Genomic DNA, 15,151 nt, shown 5'->3' with positions numbered 1-15,151 from the left:
CACCGTGTGATCGCAGCTCCCTGCAGGAGAACATGCTGACGTCTATCATCATGCGGTATGAAGGAGGGTTTTGGAAGGAGCATACCCTTCACGGTTAGCTGCGCGGTGCTTTGCCTGTCCCCGCTGTCGCATGTATAGTTACCGGAATCCTCCGGGTCCACGTCGTGGATTACAAGTGTGGCACTGAGGCCTGTCTGACTGATATCGTATTTAGCACAGGGACAGAGACACAGCTCTCCCTTCTTCCACTCCAAAGCCACCCCGGGCTTGGAGAGCGCACAGCGAAGGACGACATCCTTCCCCTCCTCTGCCCCCTGACTCTCAAGCTCTTGGGTGAAAACAACCGGGAGGGCTGACGAATGAAAGGAGATTAATCAGTGATAAACACTTTTTCAATGCACCCTTGATTGTAGACACACAGCAGCACAAGGAAGACGGATGAAGGTGGGAAGACATGAACGATGTGGTGGACGGGGAATGGAAGACAGGATGGTAAGGAAAGCAAGAAGTACCATTCGTTTTTGAATGGTTGAATGGTGCCCACGTCCTACCGTTGACTTTAAGCGAGGCGAAGCTTTCCGCGTCGCCTGAACTGCACGCGTAGTTCCCTGTGTCAATGTGTTTCAAATCGAGGATCTGCAGCGCGTGAGAACATCCGTTTTGTGTCATGTGGTATTTCTCGCCAGACTTGAGGAGCTGGGATCCCTTCCTCCATTCCACGGGCGCTCCGGATTTGGAGAGCTCACAGTGCAGAGTGATGCTGCCTTCCTCCATAGCCTCCATGCTCGCCAGCTCTCGAGTGAAGAGGACCGGAAGAGCTAAGGATTGGATTGAATAAAGGAGGTTGGATGAAGATATTAGAAGTGTTAGCTGCAGGTTGCTGCATTTGCTGCAAATGAAACACAAACAAGACAATCAAAAACTGAGAAGGTATTAGTCTTTTATGGTTACAAAATTAAAACGAGAAACTCAAACACACAGACAAAGATCCACACACACCGCAATTGAATCCATCCTAACAAACCTGAAAAAAAAATGATGCCGGCACTTTTTGGTATTCCTACTCTAAATAGGAAGCGCATCCGGTATTTATTTTGGAACAGCCAAAAGGTTTCATTGTAATAAGCAAATGGAGCCTGTTTCAACATTAAAGCCTTAATGTTGGAAGATACTAACAGGACCTATGCACGGACCCTCCTTGCATTATCATCTTGTCCTCGGAACCAACCAGTCCCAAGTGGTCCACTGAGAAACAGCAACTTGAGTTATTTCCACCTCAGACATTTCCCATGCATGGTTCTTTGATGGGGACATACTTTTTTACCCAACATAACGTCTCAATAATCCCTTATCCCCTGGTTGAAGTATGAAGTTATTTTAATGGATGATCGTTTACTTTTCAACTTCACAATGGAAAACTTGGGTCAACTGAAACTCAATCTGGGTTTCTATGTCAGAAGCAAATCTTGCTTCTATGTTGCCAGGAATGTACTGGCTAAGGCCCCTTGCTTGACCATGGTGATATTTTGGAGATGCAAACTCACCCCAATTCTTGCATTGGCTTGATACTGTGCACCACATAACTTGAAGGTTTGTCCCAGGCTGCAAAGCTCTCACTCGCTATTGTAACCAACATGCAAGAGTTCTGTGGCCCCCATTGGCCATGCCACTTACTCACTGGTGCATATATATATTTATATACACATATGTATTACTTTATAGTTTGATGGCAAAAGTTACAAGGTGACGGACTGCATAATGGACATGGAAAAAATTGTATACATGAACGAAACGCTCTGGGCAAAAACAATGCAAATACGTAAAACATTTGACAACTTAACGAAACAGGCCTTGCACCACAAAACAACACCCTTTTCTATCAAAATAACACGTATTTAAATGCATTGCCTTACATAGAAAACAATGTCCAGCTCAAACCAACATGGAGGAAAACGTTTACCAGTACAGAAACAATAGAAGCTCAGAGTGACAACAAGTAGGACTGAATCAAGAAGCCAACAGACAAACAGCATCTCAGTATACCTTCTGTTGCCCCTCTGCTGCCTTTGGTCCTGGAGTCTGGACCGGTGGACACTAAGGCAGAAGCCTTCACAGCTGTGTTGGGACGCAGGGTTAACCTTAATGACTTATAGAAGCCTTAGGTAAACCATGGAACAAAAGGAAAGCTGAGCTGTTTAGAAACACTGTAGTCTCTCCATACCTCCATCTCCAGCAGATTCATCTCTGGTTTCTGATTCAGTGTTAGTCCTCACAGGGGCTGTGCTCGCTACCGTCACATCTTTCAGCAATAATGGAAAACAAATGTCACACACAGAACCGTCAGGACCACATGACAAGTGTCACAAACAAGACAAAAGCGTGGGCAGCTGATAGCCACCAAAATGAGCAGGGACTTTCTTATCAAACTATAACACAGCGGAACTTCAAATCCAAAACCACAAGTACGGCCAGACCAATCAGAAGACAATGTGAGCATCGAATTCAAGCAAAGGAAAACACAAGCAAATAGACTCCACCATATGGAAACACAAAATATTGAATGATTTCTACTACTAGATTATTCAAACCTCTTAATTTTATGAGCTCATAAATCCTAACCCTAACCATATACATGCCGTACCCGACAACAAGGACGATAAAGCAGACGAATACACCAACGCTGAATAGCACGGAAACAAGAGAGGCTCACAGAGACACAAAGTATTTGGTAGTTGACAGACTGTATAAGGGACGTTGAAAACATAGTGGACAAAATTAAAATCAGCCTGCCCCTACGACAAAAACAATTACGTCCAATGCCATGGTATCAAAGCAACACTCTGGGCAAAAACAAAGCAAATGCGTAAAACACTTGACCTCAAAACGTATAAAACCTTACACCACAGAACTATACCCTTTTCTTGCAAAAAAACACGTATTTAAATGCATTGCCTGACATAGAAAACAATGTCCAGCTCAAACCAACGTGGAGGACAACGCTCAACAGTACAGAAACGATAGAAGCTCACAGTGACAAAAAGTAGGACTGAATCAATAAGCCAACGGACAAACAGCATCTCAGTATACCTTCCTCAGCCCCTTTGCTGCCTTTGGTCCTGGAGTCTGGACCGGTGGACACTAAGGCAGAAGCCTTCACAGCTGTGTTGGGACGCAGGGTTAACCGTAATGACTTATAGAAGCCTTAGGTAAAACATGGAACAAAAGGAAAGCTGAGCTATTTAGAAACACTGTAGTCTCTCCATACCTCCATCTCCAGCAGATTCATCTCTGGTTTCTGATTCAGTGTTAGTCCTCACAGGGGCTGTGCTCGCTACCGTCACATCTTTCAGCAATGATGGAAAACAAATGTCACACACAGAACCGTCAGGACCACATGACAAGTGTCACAAACAAGACCAAAGCGTGGGCAGCTGATAGCCACCAAAATGAGCAGGGACTTTCTTATCAAACTATAACACAGCGGAACTTCAAATCCAAAACCACAAGTTCAGCCAGACCAATCAGAAGACAATGTTGAGCATAGAATTCAAGCAAAGGACAACACAAGCAAATAGACTCCACCATATGGAAACACAATATATTGAATGATTTCTACTACTAGATTATTCAAACCTCACAATTTTATTAGCTTGTAAATCCTAACCCTAACCATATACATGCCGTACCGGACAACAAGGACGATAAAGCAGACGAATACACCAACGCTGAATAGCACAGAAACAAGAGAGGCTCACAGAGACCTAAAGTATTTGGAAGTTGACGGACTGTATAAGGGACGTGGAAAACATAGTGGACAAAATTGAATTACGAACATTATTATAAATTACAAAAACAATTACGGCCAATGATATGGTATCAAAGCAACGCTCAATCAATGCAAATACGTAAAACACTTAACAACATAATGAACAAAACCTTGGACCACAGAACTACACCCCTTTCTTGAAAAATAACATGTATTTTAAATGCATTGCCTGACATATAAAACACTGTCCAGCTCAAACCAACATGGAGGACAACGCTCAACAGTACAGAAACGATAGAAGCTCACAGTGACAAAAAGTAGGACTGAAACAATAAGCCAACGGACAAACAGCATCTCAGTATACCTTCCTCAGCCCCTCTGTTGCTCTGGGTTCTGGAGTCTTGACAGGTGGACACTAAGGCAGAAGCCTTCACAGCTGTGGTGGAAGGCAGGGTTAACCTTAATGACTTTCAGGAGCGGGAGGTAGAACATGGAACAAAAAGAAAGCTAAACTATTAAGAAACAACGGAGTCTCTCCATACCTCCAGCTCCAGCAGATTCATCTCTGTTTTTTGCCTCAGTGTTACTCTTCACAGGGGCTGTGCTCGCTACCATCACATCTTTCAACATTACAAGAAAACAAACGTGACACACAGAAATGTCCGGACCACATGACAAGTGTCACAGACAAGACCAAAGCGTGGACAGCCGTGACCTCCTACATGAGCAGAGACTATCTTATCTAACTATAACACAGTGGAACTTCAAATCAAAAACCACAAGTTCGGCCAGACCGATCAGAAGACACAATGCTGAGCATCGAATTCAAGCAAGGGACAACACAAGCAAATACATCAGAAGGAAACACAAAATATTGAATCATTTCAACTGCTTGTTTATTCAAACCACACAATTTCATGAAGTTTGAAACCCTTACCCTAACCATGTACATGCTGTACCAGGCAACAAGGACGATGAAGCAGACGAATACACCAACGTTGAATAGCACGGAAACAAGAAAGGCTCACAGAGACATAAAGTACGAAGGACACGTGACATCTCAGTATACCTTCTGCTGCCCCTCTGCTGCCCTGAGTCCTGGAGTCCTGATTGGTGGAAACTACAGCAGAAGCCTTCACAGCTGTGTTGGAGCACAGTGTTAACCGTATCGTTAAGTAGAGGAAGGTAAAACATTTATGGAACAAATATGCTCAAATTAATGTTAAAACCACTCGAGTGTCTCCATACCTCCAGCCCCAGATGATCCATCTGTCGTTTGTGTTTCAGTGTAAGTCTTCGCAGTGGTTGTGCTCCCTAACGCTACTTTTTTCAAAATGACATGGAAACGAATGTCACTCATACATACATTCAGGACCACATAACTAGTCTCACAAAACAAGACCAAAGCGTGTGCAGCAGAAAGCTACCAAATGAGCAAAGCTTTTCTCATCAAACTATAACAGACGAAGATATATACCTTACTAGCACACCATACCACATAAAAATACCACAAGTACTGCCAAGGACACTAAGGACAGCCAAGGACACTAAAGACAGCTGACGACACTAAAGACGGCTAAGGACGCCAAAGATGGCTAAGGACACTAAGGCAAATACACATCAGCAGATCATACCAACATTTTAAAAGAATGAATCAGTTAGCATCTGGTCAATAGTCTTTGCTTGAGTTGTTTAACACTGATAAATACCAAAAGACTTCAGAAAGAATACAACCAGAAAAACGCAGACAGATCTTACAGCTGTAACTACGTACAAACTCTTTCAGATTTGGATTCTAGCTTATGGACCTCATAAAATAACATGATATGTAAAACACATAGCCAAAAAGCTGCACTCAAATATGTAACACCGTTGACACATAACTGCTGTACGAGACGACAAGGACAGCTGAGGCAGACGAATACGTCCGTGCATGGAAACAAGTTCACAGTGACCACAAAAAGGACGAAAGCAAGAAGCCTGTGGACAAACGGCATCTCAGTATACCTTCTGCTGCCCCTCTGCTGCCCTGAGTCCTGGAGTCCTGATTGGTGGAAACTACAGCAGAAACCTTCACAGCTGTGTTGGAGCACAGTGTTAACCGTATCGTTAAATAGAGGAAGGTAAAACATTTGTGGAACAAAGAAGCTCTAATGAATGTTAAAACCACTCGAGTGTCTCCATACCTCCAGCCCCAGATGATCCATCTGTCGTTTGTGTTTCAGAGTAAGTCTTCACAGTGGTTGTGCTCCCTAACATCACATCTTTCAACATTACATGGAAACGAATGTCACACACAACGAAAATACAATCAGGACCAGACAGCAAGTGTGACAAAACAGGGCAAAGCGTGTACAGCAGAAAGCCAACAAAATGAGCAAAAATGTTAATCAAACTATAACAGACAAAGAAGTACACCTTACTAGCACACCATAAGACATACAAATACCACAAGTAATGCCAAGGAAACTAAAGACAGCCAAGGACACTAAAGACAGCTCAGGACACTAAAGACAGCTCAGGACAATAAAGACAGCTCAGGCAATAAAGACAAAGCGACACACACCAGCAGATTACATCAACATTAAAATAACGAATCAGTAAGCATCTGCTCAATAGTCTTTGCTTGAGTAATTGTGAGTTATAAATTCCTATTGAACACTGATAAATACCCAAAGCCTTGAGCCAACAGAGAGCAGCCAACGAGAACCACACATTGTCGTAGCTTACCAACACTTTCCGAGATGGACTCTACTATATGGAGCCTCTGAGACTCCATGGTAAAGATCTCTTCAGTAGTTGAAAGTTGAACAACTGTAGAATTAAATGGAAGATCAGAACTCCTAATATGGTACTCATGTATCATTGCAGCAGCCTTGTTGAGAGGGCAAGCGAATGCAGACGCCATTTCCATATGAACACCAGGTTGCATGGTTAACGTCTCAACTCTATACCTTGGACTGTCTCGTTTACTTCCTGCCGCTTGAACTGTTCTTTGGAGACTATTGAGGTAGCAGCAGACCCCACAGCTGCAATACAAATTTGATGTCAGAGAATGGGCGAGAAAAAACAAATGAAGGATCCCTTCATGGATGAGGTCCAGCCAGAGTTCATACCTCCTTCTCCTTCCACCTTGGTCACATGAAGTGTCTGCTTGTGGACTGCTGCAGGAGTCAAAGGCTTAGTGTTTATTACAATATGCACAATTCAGGAGCTTGAAAAACTCTATACCACTACGAGTCAGCTGTAATGTTTTGCTGAAAAGAATTTCGAGGAGTTAAAATGAGAACAAAAGGTGCCAAAAGTAAAGCAGCCGAAAAATGCATGACTGAAGTCACAGCCCTTAACCATCATGTAAACCCCAAACACCCCAGCCTTCACACCACATGTGAAACTGAAGCAACATGAACACCGTCTAATGCCAAGGCAGCCCTCCCAAAAGTATGTTCAGCGGCAAGCCAATTGAGACACCAAATGATGCGTGTCGACCATATGGGGGGAAAAAGCCATTAACGCCAAACAAAAGCAAACAGCGATTCAAGACATAAGCACCACATCATAGAATGACCTTAATAACCTTCAATTTCCATAGACTATTTCAGTGAGGCGCCTTAAGCGTGCGATGCAATATAAAAAATAGCATACGGGAATCACTCAGACAGAAGCACTACATGGCCATGGCAGAGGTGCTAAAATGCCCAACGTAACAATGCGAATGAAAAGCTACCGCCATGCTAGAGAGGACATCAGTTTTAACTGTGGCAGATGATCCATTTGCAGCAGAAAACAAATAGGGACAACATTGAAGCGCTGTATCAACAGGAAGAAGAAAGCCGGTGGTATCGCTTTAAAACAAACCACGGCGTCTACCACTTGATACCTTCTTGTCTTTGTTGGGAAGCCTCAATCTTGGCCTCTGCTTTCATAGCAGATGCCACTGAGAGTTGTGATAAGGGCTTTGCAGCTGTGGTTGATGAATTCAAAATGTTAGATTATTATCAAACATATCTTTCATCTATCGGTGTATATAAATTACATGTAACCATAGATTGTAGACTATGTACACACATTGCACCTTTTAACAAAAGCAGTACCCAAACGGTACACATGCACAGACATGCACGCACACAAAAAGACACACACGATAAACCATAAACACATTTAGACAATGGAACAAATGAAAGAAAAGGATGCTTTAAATGAGTTGCTTAGAAATGCTTTAAAAAAATAAATAATAATAATTAGAGGAAAACATAAAAAAAAATTAATCTAGTAAGAGATTGAAATTCTCCTGACCAGAAACATATTATGCAAAAAAAAATTGTTCCTACCCTTGATGTTGATGCTAGCGGAGGTCTTCTGCTCTCCACACACACAGCTGTAGTCTCCACTGTCTTCTGTAGCCACGTTGCTGATCAGCAGTTCGTTCACTGAGGCCTTCTGCTTCATCTGGTACTTTTCTCCAGATGTGAGGACCTTGGCTCCCTTCCTCCATTCAACAGGAACCCCCGCTTTAGAGAGCGCACAGTGCAGAGTCACGCTGCTTTCCTCTTCAGCCTCTTGGCTTTCCAACTTCTTGGTGAAGACAGCTGGTTTGGCTGAGGATGATGAGGCAGGTGTTGGTTAGAAATGTATAAACAATGTAAAATACAGATCTATAGTCCATCACAAGCTGGTATGTACCTTAATAGGACATGTGGAGATTGAATCAGAAACTGATCCAAAAGTATATAAAACAATGAAACATGCAAAACACAAACCAGTACAGTGGAGATAAACATCAAAGATGAAATGTGGTCATGAAAAGCATAATTAAGAATACATTTGAAGCACACATTGGAAATTCAAATGACATGAAACAGTTTAAATGAATGAGCTAGTGATGGTTTTACAATATCAAAGAAAATACATATAAAACAAATAAAATAAAATACATGAACACTGTACAAACCGACATCATGGCACAGATTTTCATCCCGATGTGATTTGAAACAGGACAAACTAGTGAATATCAGAAATTTCTTTCGATCCAAAACCAAATGAAGGAATTATAAACTGCATCTCCACTGAAGAACCCTTGAAGCCCTCCTCCTACCCTTGATGTTGATGCTAGCGGAGGTCTTCTGCTCTCCACACACACAGCTGTAGTCTCCACTGTCTTCTGGAGCCACGGTGCTGATCAGCAGTTCGTTCACTGAGGCCTTCTGCTTCATCTGGTACTTTTCTCCAGACGTGAGGACCTTCGCTCCCTTCCTCCATTCAACAGGAACCCCCGCTTTAGAGAGCTCACAGTGCAGGGTAACGCTGCTTTCCTCTTCAGCCTCTTGGCTTTCCAACTTCTGGGTAAAGACCGCTGGTTTGGCTGCAGAATCAATGGTTGTTTAGTCACTGTTAGTAAATGTAACAGCATTCAACGTACCTCTTGGACCGAAATCCAACATGGAAACACATCACACATTGATACATTTTTGAACTTGTCATGCTTTGCCATCAGAAAGGACATAAACATTTTAAATCACACCAGTCAGTTACAGAGGACACATCAGGTGAACAACACTAAATTAATTGCACAATCTTTGACCAGAATGCAGTCAAGATGTGACAGAGGTAGCTAGCACTTCTTATACTTGAACATCAATTCATAACCCCTCACAAATGTATAAAAGATCACTTTGCTGTCTTTTAAAATAGCATCCATTAAAAAGACCATTCCCACTGAAGAACCCTTGAAGCCTTCCTCCTACCCTTGATGTTGAGGCTAGCGGAGGTCTTCTGCTCTCCACACACACAGCTGTAGTCTCCACTGTCTTCTGGAGCCACGGTGCTGATCAGCAGTTCGTTCACTGAGGCCTTCTGCTTCATCTGGTACTTTTCTCCAGACGTGAGGACCTTCGCTCCCTTCCTCCATTCCACAGGAACCCCCGCTTTAGAGAGCGCACAGTGCAGAGTAACACTGCTTTCCTCTTCAGCCTCTTGGCTTTCCAACTTCTGGGTGAAGACCGCTGGTTTGGCTGAGGAATCATTGGTTATTTAGTAACTGTTAGTAAATCTAACATCATCAAAAATGGACAAACTTCTAAAAACAAAAATGCTTCTCAAACCTCTCAAATCAAATACAAATTAAACTCTACCAGCTGACGACAGTTGAGGCATTAAAGAAAGAAAGAAATTGGAATTTAAATAAATCAAAAACTCTGCAAATTCTCGGGAGACAGATTTTTGTTGCTGGAAGATTTAAGTTTCTAATCTTGGCTTTTTGTCAATGTGACAAACAATCTTGATGATCCTAAACTGCGGAATTAAACTTTGGCTCCAATCAAAACTAAAAGAGCAAATCTTCATCTGCATCTCCACTGAAGAACCCTTGAAGCCTTCCTCCTACCCTTGATGTTGATGCTAGCGGAGGTCTTCTGCTCTCCACACACACAGCTGTAGTCTCCACTGTCTTCTGGAGCCACGGTGCTGATCAGCAGTTCGTTCACTGAGGCCTTCTGCTTCATCTGGTACTTTTCTCCAGACGTGAGGACCTTCGCTCCCTTCCTCCATTCCACAGGAAACCCTGCTTTAGAGAGCGCACAGTGCAGGGTAACGCTGCTTTCCTCTTCAGCCTCTTGGCTTTCCAACTTCTGGGTGAAGACCGCTGGTTTGGCTGAGGAATCATTGGTTATTTAGTAACTGTTAGTAAATCTAACATCATCAAAAATGGACAAACTTCTAAAAACAAAAATGCTTCTCAAACCTCTCAAATCAAATACAAATTAAACTCTACCAGCTGACGACAGTTGAGGCATTAAAGAAAGAAAGAAATTTGAATTTAAATACATCAAAAACTCGGCAAATTCTCGGGAGACAGATTTTTGTTTCTGGAAGATTGAAGTTTCTAATCTTGAATTTTGGCAATGTGACAAACAATCTTGATGATCCTAAATTGTGTAATTAAACTTTGGCTCCAATCAAAACTAAAAGAGCAAATCTTCCTCTGCATCTCCACTGAAGAACCCTTGAAGCCTTCTTCCTACCCTTGATGTGGATGCTAGCGGAGGTCTTCTGCTCTCCACACACACAGCTATAGTCTCCACTGTCTTCTGGAGCCACGGTGCTGATCAGCAGTTCATTCACTGAGGCCTTCTGCTTCATCTGGTACTTTTCTCCAGACGTAAGGACCTTCGCTCCCTTCCTCCATTCCACAGGAAACCCTGCTTTAGAGAGCTCACAGTGCAGGGTAACGCTGCTTTCCTCTTCAGCCTCTTGGCTTTCCAACTTCTGGGTGAAGACCGCTGGTTTGGCTGAGGAATCATTGGTTATTTAGTAACTGTTAGTAAATCTAACATCATCAAAAATGGACAAACTTCTAAAAACAAAAATGCTTCTCAAACCTCTCAAATCAAATACAAATTAAACTCTACCAGCTGACGACAGTTGAGGCATTAAAGAAAGAAAGAAATTGGAATTTAAATAAATCAAAAACTCTGCAAATTCTCGGGAGACAGATTTTTGTTGCTGGAAGATTTAAGTTTCTAATCTTGGCTTTTTGTCAATGTGACAAACAATCTTGATGATCCTAAACTGCGGAATTAAACTTTGGCTCCAATCAAAACTAAAAGAGCAAATCTTCATCTGCATCTCCACTGAAGAACCCTTGAAGCCTTCCTCCTACCCTTGATGTTGATGCTAGCGGAGGTCTTCTGCTCTCCACACACACAGCTGTAGTCTCCACTGTCTTCTGGAGCCACGGTGCTGATCAGCAGTTCGTTCACTGAGGCCTTCTGCTTCATCTGGTACTTTTCTCCAGACGTGAGGACCTTCGCTCCCTTCCTCCATTCAACAGGAACCCCCACTTTAGAGAGCGCACAGTGCAGGGTAACGCTGCTTTCCTCTTCAGCCTTTTGGCTTTCCAACTTCTGGGTGAAGACCGCTGGTTTGGCTGAGGAATCATTGGTTATTTAGTAACTGTTAGTAAATCTAACATCATCAAAAATGGACAAACTTCTAAAAACAAAAATGCTTCTCAAACCTCTCAAATCAAATACAAATTAAACTCTACCAGCTGACGACAGTTGAGGCATTAAAGAAAGAAAGAAATTGGAATTTAAATAAATCAAAAGCTCCGCAAATTCTCGGAAAACAAATTTTTGTTTCTGGAAGATTTAAGTTTCTAATCTTGGCTTTTTGTCAATGGGACAAACAATCTTGATGATCCTAAATTGTGGAATAAAACTTTGGCTCCAATCAAAACTAAAAGAGCAAATCTTCATCTGCATCTCCACTGAAGAACCCTTGAAGCCCTCCTCCTACCCTTGATGTTGATGCTAGCGGAGGTCTTCTGCTCTCCACACACACAGCTGTAGTCTCCACTGTCTTCTGGAGCCACGGTGCTGATCAGCAGTTCGTTCACTGAGGCCTTCTGCTTCATCTGGTACTTTTCTCCAGACGTGAGGACCTTCGCTCCCTTCCTCCATTCCACAGGAAACCCTGCTTTAGAGAGCTCACAGTGCAGGGTAACGCTGCTTTCCTCTTCAGCCTCTTGGCTTTCCAACTTCTGGGTGAAGACCGCTGGTAATGCTGCATAATCAATGTTTACAATAAGAGGTGTTATGTTTTGTTGAGTTAATGTAATGGGCATATTATTTACCCTCATATAAATCCTCTGAAGGAGGACATTATTCACTTATTGGAATTTATGTCCGAATTAAAATGTAAACTATTGAATGAAATACAAACAACTCAACCTATAAGAAATTAATAATCATAACAGTAAAGTTTTGACAAACATCCATACCCTCGACTCTGAGAGTTGCAGATGTAGTTTGGGTTCCACACACACAGAAATATTCTCCACTGTCTTCCTCCTTCAACTGGGTCATTTTCAGCTCACAGGAGGTGCTTCTCTGCCTCATCTCATACTTTATTCCAGCCTGGAGAATTTCAGAACCTTTCTTCCACAGAACCTCAGCCCCAGGCTTTGATAAGTCACATCCCAGGGTAACACTCTCCCCTTCTTTGGCACGCTGGTTCTTCAGCTGCTCTTTAAAAATGGCAGGCAGGGCTGGGGGTAAATAAAGATGTTAACTATCCATTCACTGGAACAGGAAGGCGGTCATGATGTGCTTTGATGAACGGGACAAGATGATCATGAGGAATGGATGATGAAGGTGATTTCACAAGATGCAGTCTTTCGGCGAGACTTTTTCTTGAATCATATGCAAGATTCCAGCAGTAAGGGCTGATCAAACAAGAAAGCTGTTCATTTAATGCAGTTTAGGTCACACACCAGTGCACTGAATCAAGTGCGTAATCCAACTAAAAAACATGATATATCACCAACATTCTTTGATCAGGAAGCAATCAATGCCTCCAAGACTTTACAACATGAAACATGAGGTCTTTGGGACATCCACACAGTGGTGTACAATGCAGTATTTCTTCATAATCTTCTACCGTGCAAGCAAAAAGGACATATTGGAGGAAAAGGGATGCCCAACCATAAGCATATAAATACACAACAATGCAAAACCTTCCAAAACAGTATGAGGTAACATTAACACAAGATACAGTACAGCTGCAATGGCACTTAAATAGCAGATCAATAGCAGACAAGACCACAATCAGCTTTCCTCACTGTTCGAGCAGAATAAATGAACTCAACACAATCACAAGCTACATAATCTGCATCAACATCACAATGTCAAGCAAATGCAAAAGAAGAACGCCACAATAGTAAATGCAGCCAGGTTGTGTGCAAGGTCTCACGTTCTGAATAAACGCTCATGTCACCCATTGAGGACACCGAAACCTGCAGTAGAAACCAAAACAGAGCTCATGCTCTCGTTCCTACCTTTGACGGAGACCTTTGACGTGCTCTTGGCAGTTACCACGTCACAGGTGTAGGTCTCACTGTCTGTTTCCTCCAGCTGTCTGATGGTGAGGGTCAGGACTCCCTGCTTCTGGGACATATCATAGCGGGCTCCAGACCGGAGCTCTGTGCTGCCCTTGTACCAGGTCACCTTAGTGGGGCTCTGTTCGGTCTCACACTGTAGGGTGATTGTGCCCTCCTCTTCAGCGGCACAGTCCTTCAGGGCTCTGGTGAACGCATGGACTGGTTCTGTGGAACGATTGGAACAAACACGTTGAGGAATCATTGGTTATTTAGTAACTGTTAGTAAATCTAACATCATCAAAAATGGACAAACTTCTAAAAACATAAATGCTTCTCAAAGCTCTCAAATCAAATACAAATTAAACTCTACCAGCTGACAACAGTTGAAGCATTAAAGAAAGAAAGAACTTGGAATTTGAATAAATCAAAAACTCTGCAAATTCTCTGAAGACTAATTTTTGTTTCTGGAAGATTTAAGTTTCTAATCTTGGCTTTTTTGTGGCAAACAATCTTGATGATCCTAAATTGTGGAATTAAACTCTGGCTCCAATCAAAACTAAAGGAGCAAATCTTCATCTGCATCTCCACTGAAGAGCCCTTGAAGCCTTCCTCCTACCCTTGATGTTGAGGCTAGTGGAGGTCTTCTGCTCTCCACACACACAGCTGTAGTCTCCACTGTCTTCTGGATCCACGGTGCTGATCAGCAGCACCGTGTTTGTTCTACTTTGGGTCATTACCAGAGTTCCACCATTGTGCCAGATGAATCCCCTCAGTGTTACCTTTTATCTCCAGCCGGGCCTTGGTAGTGGCTCCTCCAACCACCTCACAGCTGTACTCCCCTGAATCCTGGGCAGCAACCCCGTGGATGGTCATCTTCCTGACCTTCTCCTCTTGAAGGAGTTCGTACTTCTGACTCTTCCTGATGCCCTTGCCGTCTTTGGCCCAGTTCACAACGGCCTTAACCTGTGTGACCTCACAGGTGAACACGGCGTCTTCCCCTGCACTGACGCTAACATTCTGGAGCTCCTTGGACAAAGACTGAGCTTTACCTGCAATACATAATAATAACATTGTTATAGCAGGATTAATCAGAATTTATAATGTCGTGGCTGTAGTAAATATCATACTGTGTTATTTTGTTTCCAGGGCTTACCTTCGACTGCTAAGGTCGTTTTGGAGCTCAGCTCTATAATGCTGAAGATCACTTCTCCAGCATCAGCAAGGGCGACCTCCTTGACGGTCATCATGTACTTGCGTCCTTTACTAGAGACTCTGAAGCGTCCTCCGTCGGTGACTGTGGTTCCGTTCAGGGTCCAGGAGCAAGCGTCTGGGGTCTCCCGGGACAGGATGCATTCGAAGCTGCAGGACTCTCCCTCAGTGACCTCTGCCGACTTCAGATACTTGGTGATACCGATGGCTATTTCTGAACGCAGAGCAGAGGACAGGGTTCATCATGAAATAAAATGAGCCCGCATTTATCCAAAGGGAAATTTCAATGCCAGCCACGC

At 43.0% G+C, this 15,151-nt stretch overlaps 1 protein-coding gene across 7 annotated transcripts in view; it reads right to left on the bottom strand.

Moving 5' to 3' along the window:
• obscnb (obscurin, cytoskeletal calmodulin and titin-interacting RhoGEF b) overlaps positions 1-15,151 on the bottom strand; it is a 66,526-nt gene that overhangs the window by 30,574 nt on the left and 20,801 nt on the right. For 3 of the 7 annotated variants that reach the window (XM_030362732.1, XM_030362733.1, XM_030362735.1), the window contains exons 31-41: positions 14,797-15,066; positions 14,423-14,692; positions 13,602-13,868; positions 12,546-12,812; positions 12,062-12,328; positions 11,424-11,690; positions 10,786-11,052; positions 10,149-10,415; positions 9,511-9,777; positions 8,862-9,128; positions 8,098-8,364 (exon numbers count right to left, since the gene is read on the bottom strand). In XM_030362732.1, the coding sequence (XP_030218592.1) occupies positions 8,098-8,364; positions 8,862-9,128; positions 9,511-9,777; positions 10,149-10,415; positions 10,786-11,052; positions 11,424-11,690; positions 12,062-12,328; positions 12,546-12,812; positions 13,602-13,868; positions 14,423-14,692; positions 14,797-15,066 (2,943 nt within the window). Of the gene's footprint in view, positions 1-85; positions 353-551; positions 819-2,043; positions 2,116-2,221; positions 2,300-3,087; positions 3,160-3,265; positions 3,344-4,130; positions 4,203-4,308; positions 4,387-4,835; positions 4,908-5,014; positions 5,090-5,773; positions 5,846-5,952; positions 6,031-6,496; positions 6,581-6,720; positions 6,796-6,882; positions 6,931-7,646; positions 7,731-8,097; positions 8,365-8,861; positions 9,129-9,510; positions 9,778-10,148; positions 10,416-10,785; positions 11,053-11,423; positions 11,691-12,061; positions 12,329-12,545; positions 12,813-13,601; positions 13,869-14,422; positions 14,693-14,796; positions 15,067-15,151 lie in introns of all 7 variants that reach the window. The other 4 variants (XM_030362730.1, XM_030362734.1, XM_030362729.1 and 1 more) reach the window with 3 other exon arrangements.

The sequence above is a fragment of the Gadus morhua genome, chromosome 8, assembly GCF_902167405.1.
Source record: "Gadus morhua chromosome 8, gadMor3.0, whole genome shotgun sequence".
NCBI lineage: Eukaryota > Metazoa > Chordata > Actinopteri > Gadiformes > Gadidae > Gadus > Gadus morhua.
This window is presented reverse-complemented; position numbering and strand designations above follow the sequence as displayed.